General features: G+C 36.1%; 1 protein-coding gene across 2 annotated transcripts in view; it reads right to left on the bottom strand.

Moving 5' to 3' along the window:
* Positions 1-1,285: 1,285 nt before the first annotated feature.
* The window catches only part of LOC111157836 (interleukin 1 receptor associated kinase 4), a 29,246-nt gene continuing 13,854 nt past the window's right edge, over positions 1,286-16,677 (bottom strand). Inside the window, exons 6-12 of one of the 2 annotated variants that reach the window (XM_022519514.1) lie at positions 16,104-16,168; positions 13,082-13,196; positions 12,551-12,660; positions 8,086-8,269; positions 6,327-6,389; positions 2,845-3,003; positions 1,286-2,724 (exon numbers count right to left, since the gene is read on the bottom strand). In XM_022519514.1, the coding sequence (XP_022375222.1) occupies positions 2,689-2,724; positions 2,845-3,003; positions 6,327-6,389; positions 8,086-8,269; positions 12,551-12,660; positions 13,082-13,196; positions 16,104-16,168 (732 nt within the window). In that variant the 3' untranslated portion in view covers positions 1,286-2,688. The remainder of the gene's footprint in view (positions 2,725-2,844; positions 3,004-6,326; positions 6,390-8,085; positions 8,270-12,550; positions 12,661-13,081; positions 13,197-16,103; positions 16,169-16,677) is intronic. The other variant, XM_022519513.1, reaches the window with a different exon arrangement.

Here is a 16,677-nt window from a genome sequence, read left to right as displayed (position 1 = left end):
TTAGACAAATTAATAACCCTACAATGGCCTCTAAGTGTTCAGGTGAAAGGAAGTGTCACATCTTTCACTTTAAATCAAAGGACAGAAATGATTAAGTATAGTGAGGAAGACATGTCAAAAGCTGATATAGACCAAAAACTAGGACTCTTGCACCAAACAGTTAGCTAAGTTGTGAATGCAAAGAATAATTTTTTAAAAATATTTTATATATTTATTTGACAGAGAGAGAGATCACAAGTAGGCAAAGAGGCAGGTAGAGAGAGAGGGGGAAGCAGGCTCCCCCTGAGCAGAGAGCCCAATGTGGGGCTCAATCCCAGGACCCTGAGATCATGACGTGAGACAAAGGTAGAGGTTTAACCCACTGAGCCACTCAGGCACCCCAAGAATAATTTTTTGAAGGAAATTTAAAGTTCTACTATAGTGAACACATGAATGATAAGAAAGGGAAACAGTCTTATTGCTGATATGAAGAAAGTTGATTCCAACACTCATAGATGATTTTGGGGGTTTTAAAACTTCAGTGGAGGAAGTAACTACAGATGTGGTGGAAAAGAGCAAGAAAACTAAAATTAGAAGTAGAGTCTTAAGTCGTGACTAAATTTCTGCAATCTCATGATAAAACTTTAACGAACGAGGAGTTGCTTCATAGGGATGAGCAGAGAAAGTAGTTTCTTGAGAAGGAATCTACTCTTGGTGAAGATGCTATGAAGATTGTTGAAATGATATCATAACATTTAGAATATTGCATCAACTTAGTTGATAAAGGAGTGGCAGGGTATGAGAAGATTGACTCAAATTTTGAAAAAAGTTCTACTGTAGCTAAAATGCTATCAAGCAGCATTGCATGCTACATGGAAATTATGAAAGAAAGAGTCACTTGATGGGACAAACTTCATTTAAGAAGTTGCCACAGCCACCCAAGTCTTCAGCAACCACTGCCCTGATCAGTCAGCAGCCATCAATGTGGAGGCAAGACCCTTCACCAGCAAAAAGCTCCCTGTGAGCTCAGATGATAGCATTTTCTAGTAGCAAAGTATTTTTAAATTAAGGTATGTACATTACTTTTTTAAACATATGCTATGGCATAATTAATAGACTACAGTGTAGGGTAAACATAAGTTTTTTTTTTTTTTTTTTTTTTAAAGATTTTATTTATTTATTTGACAGAGAGATCACAAGTAGGGAGAGAGGCAGGCAGAGAGAGAGGAGGAAGCAGGCTCCCTGCCGAGCAGAAAGCCCGATGCGGGGCTCGATCCCAGGACTCTGAGATCATGACCTGAGCCGAAGACAGTGGCTTAACCCACTGAGCCACCCAGGCGCCCCAAACATAAGTTTTATATGCATTGACAAACCAAAAAATTTATGTGGCTCACTTCATTGTGATACTCATTTTATTGTGGTGGTCTGGAATTGAACTGTCTATTATCTCTGAGGTATGCTGTGTTTTAAAAGTGAATAAAAAGGACTACAGATCCCTGAGATGTATGGCCATTTTATACAGTTACAGGGCCAGAAAGTGGATATGGTAATAATACTTTAGAATGTGTCTTATATTTCTCTTAATTATATATCAGAAAAGTAAGGCAAAACACTTAATTGTTCCTTTTACCTGCTTCTCATAGATTCTTATAGAACATATTGAGAAAAATTTAAAATTTTTAGTTGGCTAGCAAGCAAGCCAGTGGGTCAGAAATATGGGAAGAAAAACAGTTATTTTTTTCTAGAAGAATTCAGTTTCTTGTGGTTATACAACCCAAGTCTTAGTTTTTTTATTGCTGGCTAACAGCTGGAAGGTAGCTCTTAGCCTAGAAGGCCATCCTGAGGTCTTAGCAAGTATGGCCTTCTTACAAATGGTAGCTTACTTCTTCAAGGCCCATAGGATAATCTCTCAGGCTTCTTATAAGAACTCACCTTATTAGATCAGCCCCACCCAGCAGAGTCTCTATGTTGATACTCAGTCAGTAGATTAGGTACCTTAACAACATCTGCAAAATTCCTTCATTTTTGCCAGGTAACATAATCTAATGTTGACCATATCGTCATGGAAGTAACATCAGGGCATGTTTGGTTAGTGGTGAATGATTACTTAAAATAGCGCACTCCGAACATGATCTTATAAACAAATGACTATAATTGGATTGTATATAAACCTTAAATTTTATATCATTTTACATGTTACAAAGTGCATGCACATATGCTGCCTCATTTGATTTTCATGACTACCTGTCAGGGAAGCACAATAGATATTAGCCTAATGATACCAGTGAGAAAAAAAAAAACCAAGGCTCAAAGCTATGAAGGGATTGCCCAAAGCACTCCAGCAAATTAGCAGCAGACCTGGGCTTTGGCCTAGGGTCTTTTCACGCTATGGTCCAGTCCTCCTTGTTGCTAATTCTGTATTTTTCAAACCATGTTTGGTGAGGTTCCAAGGAGAGGTCTGGGGGATTACTCAAGAACTGAGGGTGACACTAAAAAGTGTCAGCTTAGGGTTGATATCGTGGCTCTACTTTTGCTTGTATATTTGTTGGGGGTCCTATACAAGCTTTAATAGCCACTAAACTGCTCCATGTTGCCTGGTTAAAGGTAAAAAAGAATGTTTACAAAAACAAAATTTTAGTTTAAAAAATGGTTTAGACAAGTGTAGACAAAAAGCCCCCCCAAAACCCAAGAGTCTATTCCAGTAAAATTTTAAGAAGCTGTCATGTCTTGCAGCAGCTGTTGAACCTTTCAAAAAGAAAGACAGAAAAAAAAAAAACTGTATTAAATAATTGGTTTGCAATGGAAACTTAGAAAAAAAAGATGAACCCTACCTCCTTCACTTTTTAAATAAATATAAAATAGTACCTTCTTAATGTCTGGTCTCTTGTTTTTCTTTTCATGCAAGCATTGACTAGCAACATAGTACATAGCTTCAATGGAAGCGGGATCAGTGTCATTCATCTTTGTATCAACATAGTCTTCAATTGTCTTTTCTTCATCTTCAATTTCTTCTTTAATATCTAGCTTTAAAACACAATTTTTTAAAAAGATTTTATTTTATTTATTTTTCAGAAAGAGAGAGAGAGAGACAGAGAACAAGCAGAGGGAACAGCAGGCCGAGGCAGAGGGAGAAGCAGGCTCCCCGCTGAGTGAGGAGCCTGACACAGGACTCGATTCCAGGACCCCGGGATCAAGACCTGACCTGACTTAACCAACTGAGCCACCCAGGCATCCCAAAACAAATGATAAAACTTCATCAGGAGTTTCAAATAAAAGTCAAAGAAATCAGAATGTAAATGGAATTATTTAATCTACTTCCCAATAACATGTACTCATTTTACTACCTATTTTTATAAACTTACTAAGAGTTAAAGACATACAGGAGAAACCCTATTTACTTGTTTATTTATACATATATTCATACATAGATACATACACACACACCTTTTAGATACTATCAGCCATCTGCCTTCTAATTTTTGTATTTATGTTGCTGAGCTAAGGGCTCTCATATTCCCAATAGCAACATTTACTAGGGGCTCAGGGTGATTTGCTCCCCTTTTAAAATTTTTTATTTTTTGTTTTTAGGGTGATTTGCTTCCTGATGTGCTCCTGATAAAGCAATTCCAATTTCTGGACCCAGACTCCTCCTCCCTGCATAGGCAAACTTCTCTATAGGTACTCAAATTATTGAATCGAAGTGAAAAAGACAGAAGGAAAAAGGGGACAGGGCCATGATAAAAAAAGTAATATATAGGGAGAGAGGCAAGGACTATGTGGTGGGATGAAGATGAGGATAAGGATGATGTAGTTGGTTGAGCAGTGGCCCCGAAATCAATATGTCCAAGTCCTAATCCCCAAAATCTATGAATATGACTTTACTTGGAGAAAAGATCATTGCAGATATAATTAAGTTAAGCATTTTGAGATAAAGTCATCTGAAATTACCCACATGGGCCCTAAATTCAATGACTAGCATCTAAGAGACAGAATGAGAAGAAAACAGACACAGGAAAGATAATGTGACCAGAGAGGCAGAAATTGGAGTGAAGTGGCCTCAAGTCAAGGAATCCAGCAGCCACTAGAGGCCGGAAGAGGCAAGAGTCTCCCCCAGACCCTCTAGAGGGAATATGGATGGACCTTGACAACACCTTGATTTCAGACTTCTTACTTCCAGAACTATGAAAGAATACATGTCAGTCCCTTTAAGTCCCAGTTTGTGTTAATTTTTTTTTACAGCAACCCTTGGAAACTAATATCATGAAAAAGACTATTGATATGAGGTCAATTATAAACTCCAGAAACTCTTCCAAATGTATTTTGAAAACATTTGAGTGATGGCAGAATCTAGTGATACAAAGCTTCTTTGAAGGATCACTCCCTTTTGGTTATACTTGTGATAACATCTTCTTAGTTTATAGTCATACTGCTTTCACACGTTAAGAACAAGTGAAAGAGTATAGTCACGCCTGAGGTTTTATGATTTTTCACTATTATGTGGTCATGTGTAAAACTTATGACTGAGATGGATTCTGTGTTTTTCTGGATTTCATACTTACTCAAACCACAGGTTTGAAGCTTTTATAACATTTTAAAAGTGGAACAAGTCTCAGGAAAAAGGATTTAGACCTTTAGACAGGTGGATTTGCTTAAAAATATAAAAAATTACAAGGTAGGAAAAAACAGAGTTCTTTTTCTTTCCCTCTGTCCTCCTGTATTTTTAATGCACACACTTTCTCTGTATAATCCAATCTACATCCAAAGCTTTATCTATGCTTGACACTAATGGCTCCAAAACTCTATCTGCAGCCCAGGCTTCTGTCTTGATGCCCAACACCCAATGGAACAGATAATTTTATTTTTTTTTAAAGATTTTATTTATTTATTTGTCAGAGAGAGAGAGTGAGCATAGGCAGACAGAGTGGCAGAGGGAGAAGCAGACTCCCTGCAGAGCAAGGAGCCCAATGCAGGACTTGATCCCAGGACACTGGGATCATGACCCGAGCCGAAGGCAGCCGCTTAACCAACTGAGCCACCCAGGCGTAGGACAGATAATTTTATTTCTTGATGAGGACAAAGTACCACTATGTACTACTATAAAAAAATCCAGATATTATGCAAATAATAACTTTCACAATAATATTATGTTCTATAAATATACTTCAATGTGGAATGTTATATAACAAGTAATATTGCATTAATGCATATCCAGGGAACCATGGAATGTTTTTTGTTTTGTTTTGTTTTAAGATTATTTATTTCCTTCTTTCAGAGAGTGAGACAGAAAGAGCATGAGCAGGGGGAGCAGTAGGCAGAGAGAGTGGGAGAAGCAGGATCCCCTCTGAGAAGGGAGCCCAATGTGTGGCTCAATCCCAGAAACCTGCAATCATGACCTGAGCCAAAGGCAGATACTTAACTGACTAAGCCACCCAGGCGCCCCAATGGAAGGTTTTATAATGTATTTTTTAGAAAGGGACACCAGTAACAATATTATAATATATAGATATCATACTTATTGCTTTTCTTAAAGTGAAAAATGGCACCAATCCCTTGAGCAAAAATACCACACCCTTTGACTTTCTAATCTCCATTCTAGGGGAATAATCTATTATACATATATTATCTGAATTTGTCTCACTGGTTTGCCTCATCAGAATACATAAATTAGAATATAGTCAGCATAGTTATTATACTAGTTTTAAGAAAAACTTATTCATGATAGTAAATATTTCTGAAATCTTTACATTATAAAAGATTTCTGTAGTTTTTTATTTTTATAAAAAGACCCTCCAGGTTCTTAAAATTTACTATATAGGAAAAAAAAAAGTAAGGCATAATTTTCTTATAGTTTTAGCATTCAGTTAGTCTATTTATATCATTGCCAATGAGTGCCTAATAAAATACACAGGAAATTTTTTCTATCATAACTTTATAAATAAAATCCCATTAGGGAAATGGGTAGAAAATTTTACTAGCAATTCCATTCTGGTACAAATCTGAATGGAAGCCATTTTGTTTTTCCTCTCTGAGCTGAAAAAGCTGTTAGTAATCACCCTGAAAGTAAACAAAATAAAAATATACTGTAGAAGACCTAAAAAAGTCATATAGTTCTATTCTGGTTTTACCCAGAACATAGAATATATGTGACTTTTCCAAGCTTCACAAATACTTCGTGGCAGAGCTGAGATTAGAAATATGTGATGCTCTTTCCATATGCCACTTTATAATTGTCAATGAAAAGATTGCCAATAGAAAAAGACATTGCTAGATGCCAAATTTACCCATATAAATTAGATTATAAATGCAAAGAGAAAAGGGCTGGAAAAAATAATAAATCTTTTAGTTACCAATAACTGAGGTTCACGGTGTTCATCTACAGCTGGAAGTCCAGTTATTATTTCTAATAAAACCTATGAAGACAAAAAAAGTCCATTACTGTAACACTCAAGACAACATTTGAAAAGAACATGGATCTTTTTTTGGTTTCTGTTTTAAATTAACATAAATTGAAGAAAATGGATCTTTATTATGAAATCTGATTAATCATTTCCATACATTGCATTATGCCTTTTAGGCATTAAAGCAGGAAGGACTGGACACCTGGGTAGCTCAGTCCATTAAGTGTTCAACTCTTGGTTTCAGTTCTGATCATGACCTCGGTGTCCTGGGATGGAGCCCCGCACTGGGCTCCTTCCTCAGTGGGGAGTCTGCTTGAGAGCCTCTCTCTCTCCCTTTGCCCTTTCCTTCCATTCATTCTCTCTCTCTCTCAAATAAATAAAATATAAAATAATTTATATAAAATATAAAGTAAATGAAATATATTACTTTTCTATTAGCAACTTATTAAATAATCAGCTCCATTCAATATGTGTTCTGGACATTCTTTCTCCTGTCTTATAGGGGACTCTTCACAAAAATAATTTTCTCTGGGTTTTAGAATATATTATTTTCTAAATTTTAGGCATATCCTACAATTCTGTGCCTTACCTTCACAGTGCTGTGAAGTTAAATTTCCATATAGGAAACATATACGCAAAAATAAGATGAAGTAGAACTTGATTTCTCCAACCACTCCCACTCACTCCATCTTAAAAGTTATTCGGAACAGACCAGTATATCAGAAAATGTCAAAGTGAATGTCTTTTAAAAAATATTTCATTTAGGGATGCCTGGATGCTCAGTGGGTTAAAGCCTCTGCCTTCGGCTTGGGTCATGATTCCAGGGTCCTGGGATCGAGCCCCGCATCAGGCCCTCTGCTCAGTGGAGAGCCTGCATCCTCCTCTCTCTCTCTGCCTGCCGCTCTGCCTACTTGTGATCTCTGTCTGTCAAATAAATAAATAAATCTTTTAAAAAATATTTCATTTAAAAAATATGACATTAAAAGTTATGCTGTATGACATGGTTTGTTTTATGCACTAATTTTTTTTTTTTAAAGATTTTATTTACTTATTTGACAGAGAGAGATCACAAGTAGGCAGAGGGGCAGGCAGAGAGAGAGGGGGAAGCAGAGAGAGAGGGGGAAGCAGGCTCCCCGCTGAGCAGAGAGCCCGATGCGGGGCTCGATCCCAGGACCCTGAGATCATGACCTGAGCCGAAGGCAGCGGCTTAACCCACTGAGCCACCGAGGCGCCCCTGCACTAATTTTTTTTAAAGATTTTTATTTATTTGTCAGAGAGAGAGAGAGCATGTGCACAAGCAGGGGGAATGGCAGACAGAGAAACAGGCTCCCCAGTGAGCAGGGAGCCTGATGCGGGACTCGATCCTGAGACCCTCGTATTATGACCTGAGCCAAAGGCAGATGCTTAAGCAACTGAGCCACCCAGGCATCTCTGTTTTATGCACTAATTTTATGTAAGCTTCATACTAATTCATGAGGATAGTGTACTAAAAAAGTCATTTCTTGTAGTTACTTCAGAAATCCATTTTAAAAAGTTCCACAGATTTGGAAAGCTTTTATAACTTTATCATTTAACTAAGGGTTAAAATAAACAACATGCACATTTATATAAGAAAGCTAAGCAAGACAGGTATTCCAAAATATTCTATTTCAATTTCACAGTTATAGCCAAAATGATTATTTTTACTAAATACATATGTGAAACTCACCACACCAAAGCTATAGATGTCAGATTTGGGTGTTATTTCTCCTCGTAGAGCCTCAGGTGCCATATAAGCTGTTGTTCCCACAATTCTGCTAGTCATGACTGTCTGGGAAAACTTCTCAGAAGCCCGTGCAAGCCCAAAGTCAGATATTTTGGCTGTGAAGTCTTTATCTAGTAAGATATTTGCACTGAAAAGAAAAAAATATTTTTCTTTTCAAGCAAGTCGAACAGTTCATATTTATATACATACAGAACATATGTACATAGTTACAGACTATACCATTTTATAATACATATCATAAAAACCTGAAATTCATATAAATAAATCTAGGTTTCAGATTAAAGAAAGAAAAGATCTTTTTCTTTCCCTTTTTGTTTCTTGAGGAAAAATTTTAGGAGAATAAAAATGAAATAAAACTGTCCACATCAGTGGGAGATATTTTCATTATTTCAAAGTAATTTATCACAGGGAAAATTTCCCTTGGTCTCCTAAAGCACCATTCTTATTCCTTTCCCAATATTTCTCAACTCACTTAAAAAAATTTTTCCAACCAAAGTGTCTCAATTATTCATTTCTTTATTCTTCTTTTTAAGTTTTTAATTTTAATTCCAGTACAGCTAACACGCAGTTATATTAGTTTCAGGTGTTATTTATTTATTTATTTATTTATTTTGGTACTATCTGAAATCTTTCAAAGAGGAAAGAACATGGTTAAAAGGTCTTCATTTATTCATTACAAGCATTTGCTCATACATGCATAGTTGCATTTAATAAAATTTTTATCAAGGAATCACTATGTATAATAGTATTTAAGCTCAGTCTTGCATGGAGGAGGGATTTTCAAATCTTGTCTATGAAAAAGGTACATAAGTAATTTTTTAAAATCCAATAAGTACTCCATAATGGTGATATTAGGTACAAAATGCTGAGGGAACAACCACATGCCTGTAAGAACTGGAGAAAATTCTAAGGAGAGGGTGAACAGTGTGCTTAGTCTTGAAGAATTGTTAGAAGGTGAGGGTTAAATGAGGAGAAAAAAGCCATTTCAGGCAAATAAAGCAACATGTGCAGAGTGATGAAAACATAAAAACATATGATCAATTTCAAGAAACTGGTGCCAATGAGGGGTGCCTGGGTGGCTCAGTGGGTTAAGCCTCTACCTTTGGCTCAGGTCATGATCTCAGGGTCCTGGGATTGAGTCCCGCATCGGGCTCTCCGCTCAGCAGAGAACCTGCTTCCCCCTCTCTCTCTGCCTCCCTCTCTGACTACTTGTGAACTCTCTCTGTGTCAAATAAAGAAATAAAACCTTAAAAAAGAAAGAAAGAAGGAAACCGGTGCCAACGAAACATGGAGAGAATATGAACTTGATCCTGTGAGAGCAGGATGCCAGCAGAAGTTTTCATAGTAAGGAATTGGTGCTATTCGACTTGATTTTTTTTTTTGAAGATTTTTATTTATTTATTTGAGAGAGTGTGAGAGAGAGAGCACGCACCAGCAGGGGAGGGGCAGAGGAAGAGAGAGAAGGAAGACTGCCCACTGAGTGAGACTTGGAGGTCAATCCTACAACCCTGGGATCATGGCCTGAGCTGAAGGCAGACGCTTAACCCACTGAGCACCCAGGTGCCCCTAGACTTGATTTTTCAAAAACATAATCTGGTGGTATAGTAGTGAATAGTTGAGAAGTGGAACAGACTAGGTAAAGACTGACCAGGAAAGCTTGTCTTAAAGCAAATGAGAGATAGTGAGAGTCTGGATAAAGAAAGAACAGTGGAAGAATAAAAGGAACTGACATTCAATGAACTTTGTAATGAGTATGATGCAGGGAATGAGAAAGTCCTTAGCTTGGGAGACAGGAGGAATAGTGACTTCATTTGACCAGGAAGGGAATATGGGAAGAAGACTTTGGTTTGGAAGAGAAAATGAATTTTATTTCTGATATGTTAACTTAGAGGCTTCTGTGGGACACAGAGGCAAGGTGTTTTTGGTCTGGAGATACTTAAAATATAGGATCGGAGGCTGATGATACAGATTTGATGTCACCCACACATAGATAGCAGGTGAAGTCAGTATAATGTCAGCAAGAACACTTTGTGGGACAGAAGAGACAGGAGGTGAGAACAGGAGGAAATACGCCAATATGTAAGGGATGAGAGACTGTGCTGTCCTCTCATCTATGGCTGATCCCTTTACTTGGATTCCTTCCTATGTTCTCAAGAACCTCACTCCATAAATTATTTTACTTCTCTCTTCTATTTTATCATCTCCCTTTTCCCATAGGCATAAAAACATGCTTTAGTCTCTGCCATCTTAAAAAAAGTTTCCTGAATGACACATTATTTCCAGCAATCACCCTTCACTATCTAAATATCATAAAAGACTTGTCTACACTCACATTTCGGTGCTCTAGCTCCCACTCTCTCCTCAAATACATCCTGAATTCTGACCAGTTTCTGTGCGGAAGTAGGGCTCTGTAAAGATACGAATCTTCAGAGCACTAACCAAATGGTGATTTTTCAGTCTTCACCCTGACCTCTAAAAAGCAACTGACATTTTTTTGACTAGTCTGTTTTGGGAAATACTCTCTTTCCTCATTTTCACAGATACCACACTCTCCAGGTTCTCATCTGACCTTTCTGTGCCTACTTTCTTAGATTCCTTTTTGAAATCATTCTCTTCTACTTGGCCATTAAGTCTGAAATTTCCTTAGAACTAAATCTTGGGACTTTTCCTAATCTCTATCTCTCCTTAAGAGACTACAATCATATAATAGGTCTTCAGTTATCAACTATATGTAATTCACAAATTTATATCTTCAGCTCAGACTTTTTCAGCTCCGTATCTGTATATGACACTAACATTTCTACTTCTATAAATTTTATTTATTTATTTGACAGAGAGAGAGATCACAAGTAGGCAGGGAGGCAGGCAGAGAGAGGGGAAAGCAGGCCCCCCATTGAGCAGAGAGCCTGATGTGGGGCTTGATCCCAGGACTCTGAGATCATGACTCAAGCTGAAGGCAGAGGCCTAACCCACTGAGCCACCCAGGCGCCCCTCCACTTCCATATCTTAAAAGAATCTTAAGCACAACATGTACAAAAGAGATTTCACATTCTCAACTGTCAACCTAGTCCTCTTCCAGTGCTTTCTATGTAAGTGAATCATGCCACAATCATCCCAGAATGCAATTCAGGAAGCTAGAAATCCAGGAGTCATTCCTGACATGTCCCTCTTTCTGATCCTTCTGCAGCCGAGATATCAGCACATCCTCCCATCTTATTTTTTTTTTCAAGATTTTAAAAAATTTATTTGAGAGAGAGTGAGAGCAAAAGACAGTGAGCTGAGCAAGTGAGAGAGGACATGAGTGGGGGGAGGGGCAGAAGGAGAGGAAGAAGCAGGCTCCCTGCTTGGGGCTTTATCCCAGGATCCAGGGATCATGACTTGAGCCGAAGGTAGATGCTTAACCGACTGAGACACCCAGCACCCAGTCCTGCCATCTTAATCTCTCAAATCTGTTCACTTCTTTTGATAATGAACTACTACCACCACAACTTCTGTAATAGCCTCCTAACTAGCCCTTCCTACAAACTGTTCTCTACACTCAAGTCAAAGGGATCTTCTCCAAACTTAAACACGATGCCACATCTCTACTTGTAATTTTTCAGTGACATCTGATTATTACATTTATAATAAAACTAAAGTCCTTACATTAGTCTATTAAATCCTACAGGTTTAGCTCCAGGCTGACTTCTATAATTTTATTTTATATCAATCATTCCTTTAATTTCAGTTATACTGTATTCATTTCACTTCCAAAAATTTATCTATGCTTTCATGTTCCCTCTCAATACTGGTCTTAAAAATGCAGTCCCTTCTGTCTAGAATGCTTTCTCCCTACCTTCTGTAGTTACCCTCAAATTGTGCCCACTTATTTCCTACTCATTCTTTGGATCTCTGCTAAAATATCACTTCCTCAGAGAACTCTTGTTTATACTAATACTGTACATTAAACACTATATACTCTTTATTAATTTTCTATTATTAGTGATCATTTGATTGATGTCAAACACTACAAGTGCCACTTTTGCTAACTATAATATCTACAGTGCCTAGCACATAGTAGGTGCTTAATTAATATTGGCTATTTATGCAAGAAGAAAGAAAATTGAAATGCACCCATGAAGGATGACAGTGATTCAGAAAACAGTGGTGATCCAGAAAATAATTTTGACAAGGCAAAAGTAGTCAAGAGAAACAAAATGTCATGCTATTCAAAAAAAGATCATGTAGGATGAGTACTAAAAATAGCTACGTGGGTTTCGAATAAAGGAGATTATAGATGTTTTAATGAGAAGAGCTTTCAAGGAGTACTGTAAGTTAAGACATGCATATGAAATTTGAATAGGAAGAGTGAGAGCAAGTTATTCTACGAAGATGGTTTTCCAAAAACATTTTTTAGAGTAGCATTTACCTTTTAATGTCTCTATGAATATGATGGTTTTCGTGTAAAAAGCTGATGCCATTAGCTGCATCTTGAGCAATCCTGCATCTCATATGCCAAGGGAGTGGTGGAGTATCATCCTTATGAAGTAACCAACCCATTAAAAAAAAGGATAAAAAATCTATAGAAAATATATAACAGAACATTTTTCCAAGCAACTACTGAAAACGATATTATATCACCAAGAATTTGGGATTGTAATTTTTAAAAATTATCCAAAAATAATCTCTAAGTAAGATCAAGTCAGAGTCAGCATTTCTTATTTGACAATAAAAATATATAGGAGCACCTCCAAAGATTTGTCTTGACTGGTAATTTTGTATTTAAGATTATCATCTCACAGAATAGCAATCCCAGTTGTTTATCTATCAACCACATAATTTTCAAAGAGCAGGAAAAATATTAAGATTAATGTGGTTTAAATAATCTTGTCACAAGGTGAATATTAGTATTCCAATACATAAACAGAAAGCCAAACAATCTGATGAACAAATATCTTACCAAGCAAGACAGCCTGTCTAGCAACGAGCCATTGGGCATATAAACATAGACTAAGCAGAGGTCATCTCCATCATTTGAGAAACCAAGCAGTTCTACTAAGTTCTCATGTTGACACCTACGACAAATAATTTGCCACTCAAAATTATTATGACACATACATATATTCAGCTGTTGGTTGGAGGTTATTCAATTTAGAGCTTTAACAGAAAAAAAGCACAGGAAAATAATGATATGCTATATATATTATGATACATATGTTTGTAACATGTTTATTAGTTTATGTAACCATTTACAATTTTCTGTAGTTCTTTGTCAATACTGATCAACATTAGAAGAAAATCCTTTTTCTATTTTATTTAAGTAATCTCTACTCCCAGCATGGGGCTTCAACTCACAATCCTGAGGTCAAGAATCAAAAGCTCTTCTGAGAGCAACTGAGCCAGCCAGGCACCTCCTGTTTCTATTTTATAGTAAAAGCTCAATAATTTAGAGCTTTGAAACTTGTGATAGTTTGGTTAAGGACTGGCCTGATAATTACCTTTGTATAGTACAATTTTCAGTGATAGTTTTACAGGAAAGATTTCAAGAAGTCTGTTGAAACTGCTATGACAACCCTTTCAAGAATTTTCTAACATATCCAAAGCACTGATTTATAGACATCTGATCTCTAACCACATCTAATTTGTACATAGTTGATCTTTAATGATATCTTATTATTTATAACCTAATTTGAGTTTTATCTACTTGAAAGGAATAAAACTAAAGAGAGCTGAACTATAAAAAAACCTTAGGTATCTGTGGTAGGGTAGAAAGAAAACTGGGCAAAGTCTAAGTTTAAAGTTCAGCTCTGCCGCTCCCCGCGCCACCCCCCCCAGATATTTGACTTATAGGCCAAATTAACACTTAACAAGTTAACATCTCGCCGAGCCTCAGCAACTTCACCAAATGTGGATAATAACCCCTACGATGTAACATGGATGCTGTGAGAATTGAATGAGCAAATAGATGAGAGCCTAGAAATATACTTCGAACATGATATGCATTCCATTCAAGTGCTTACTCACTTTGTTGATATAAAATCATCTAAAATTCTGGGATTTCATGATTTCAAATCAGACTTTAATTTGAAATCAGTCTATCCTCATAAATATTTTAAGAAGTACAAATTAAAACAAATAAGTACTCTATTTTCCATCAAACTGGCACATTTTATTTTATTATTTTTTTTAAATGGCACATTTTAAAAACGAATAGGTAACATTTCCTGAGTTTGTACTATATAGAAGGCACTGTGGTAAGTGATTTACCTGCTCTGTTTTATTTAATCCTCACAATAACTTAATGAAGTAGACACTATTATTATCCCATTTTATAGATGAGAAAACTAATAGTTAAGAAACTTGGCTGGGGTCATTCTGCTGGTAAGATCCAGAAATTGGTACTTATTAAGAAACAGTAAGAATATTCAATGGTGGTAAAGTAGCAGTGAAATTCAAATTGTAATACATTGCTGATAGGCTTGTAAATTACCATAATTTATTTATAAGGCCATTTGGACATGTACTTGGAAAGTTTTTAAGAAGTTCATGTGTTCTGAACCAGTGATTCTGCTAGCATTCTACCTGATAAAATAAGCAGAGCTGCATTTAAAGATTTAGATACAAGGAGATTTAAAGGAACTTTAATTTGTAATGTTGAAAATTAGAAACAAAGCTAGGAGGGTACTTGTTTAATAAAATATAATCATATATGCTGAATAATTAATATACAATACTGTAAATTAAAACTAATAGACTAACAAAATGTTTTAAAATTATTTTTAATGACATGGGAAAAAAGCTACACACACATCATGAAGCAAGTACCTCAAAATATTAGCCATGGCTCACTCTGAGTGATATATTTAAGAGACGCTTTTTATTATTTCTCTACTTTGAACGAATTACTTTTAGGATTGCAGAGTGACGGGGGAAAAAATCCCCAAAGAAAGAGGCTTTTCTTTTTTTTAATCAGTGTGCATTATTTTTACTATGACTGAATTAATTCCAGTCTATTATTTCTGTCTTGAGGTTAAGCAATCACAATTCGTAATTTATAGCAGTGGGTGTAATTGAGTGTAAAACTGGCAAATTTCATCAGGATTCATATCAATAATGTTGTAAGGTGACAGATGGGGACTATACGTATTGTGTGAGCACTGAGTAATGCATAGAACTGCTGAGTTGGCATGTTATACCTGAAACTAATATTAACATTGTATGTCAATTACGTTTCAGGAGTTAAAAAAAAATAAATTTAAGAAAACGAAAAAGAAAAAAGCTCAGGATCTGGCATCATATGTGTATGTCCGTAACTACATTTCTGTAGGGATAGGATACAGGTCTGGATATGGAAACCAGAACTGATTTTTTACTGGCTATGTGGCCTTGGGCAAGTTACATAATGTATCTAAATCTCATGGAAAAAAAAAAAAAAAAGGTAGGGGAGGTTATAATAACTGTTATGAAATTAAATGAGACCAGACACATAAAATACAGTGCACTACAATTATCAGAATAGAATCCTGATTTGTTTCTCTCACTCTTCCTGATGACACCCAATAACTGTCAAGTGCACCGGATCCATGTCTTCTAAGGATACTGGCATACAAGTTTTTCCTGGTTTAGGGTTGTTAACATATCTAAGGGCCAATAATTCTGTATTTTTTTTTTTTTGTACCTCTATAACTTATTTCTCATGAATCTTGGGAGCCACAAAGATGATAATGGAAGATAGTTGAAATCCTTTGGAACTTTGCTCTGATGTAAAGTAACAAGTGCGATTTAAGCTCCAGGCATGTGAATATATGTAGTCACAGACTTGTAGAATCAAAATTCCTTCAATTCCTCTCATCTAAACCCTTTAGTTTAATTCTACATATCTGGAAATATCACTAGTTCATGGCACACTCTGGGTGAGAAACCAGGTCTCCTACTCCTTGAGCTGCTCTTTTCCACTCTACTACGTTGTCAAATTAACTTACTTTGCCATAACTTTTATCTCTTGATCAAACTGCTGTCTCAGTTCTTCAGTACTAATGTCAACCATCTGAAAAATAAAAGAATATATAATACAATACAATAACCTCAAAGCTCTTAAAGCTAAAAGGAGGTGCAAAAGATGGCTTGGCTGATCTTGCTTTCTTTAAAATGTAAGGCATTATTCTCCCCATTTTACAGAATAACTGAGAACTAGAAATATGAATGATTTGTTCAAAGTCCCATGGCTAGTTAGTGGAAGGAAAAAAACCTTATAAACCATATAACCATAAAAACCTCACTGAGTTAATATAGAAACAAAATGAAATAATATGAGAAGCATTCTGAAGAAAACATTTGTTGTAACAGAAAACATAAGCAAATTTGAAGGGAAAACGACAAATAAAATCTACAAAATATTTGTAACATATATGACAACAGGTGACTATTTTCATCATATAAATGTATATTATATGGATATTTCTAGAATATAATAACAGAGTTATAATATAACAAATCAAGTACACGGTGAACAGTCTAGGAGAATGGGAATGAAGGACTTAGACAAGAATTTTTTTA

Source organism: Enhydra lutris, unplaced genomic scaffold, assembly GCF_002288905.1.
Source record: "Enhydra lutris kenyoni isolate GAN:26980312 unplaced genomic scaffold, ASM228890v2 scaffoldscaffold56, whole genome shotgun sequence".
Taxonomy (NCBI): Eukaryota; Metazoa; Chordata; class Mammalia; order Carnivora; family Mustelidae; genus Enhydra; species Enhydra lutris.
This window is presented reverse-complemented; position numbering and strand designations above follow the sequence as displayed.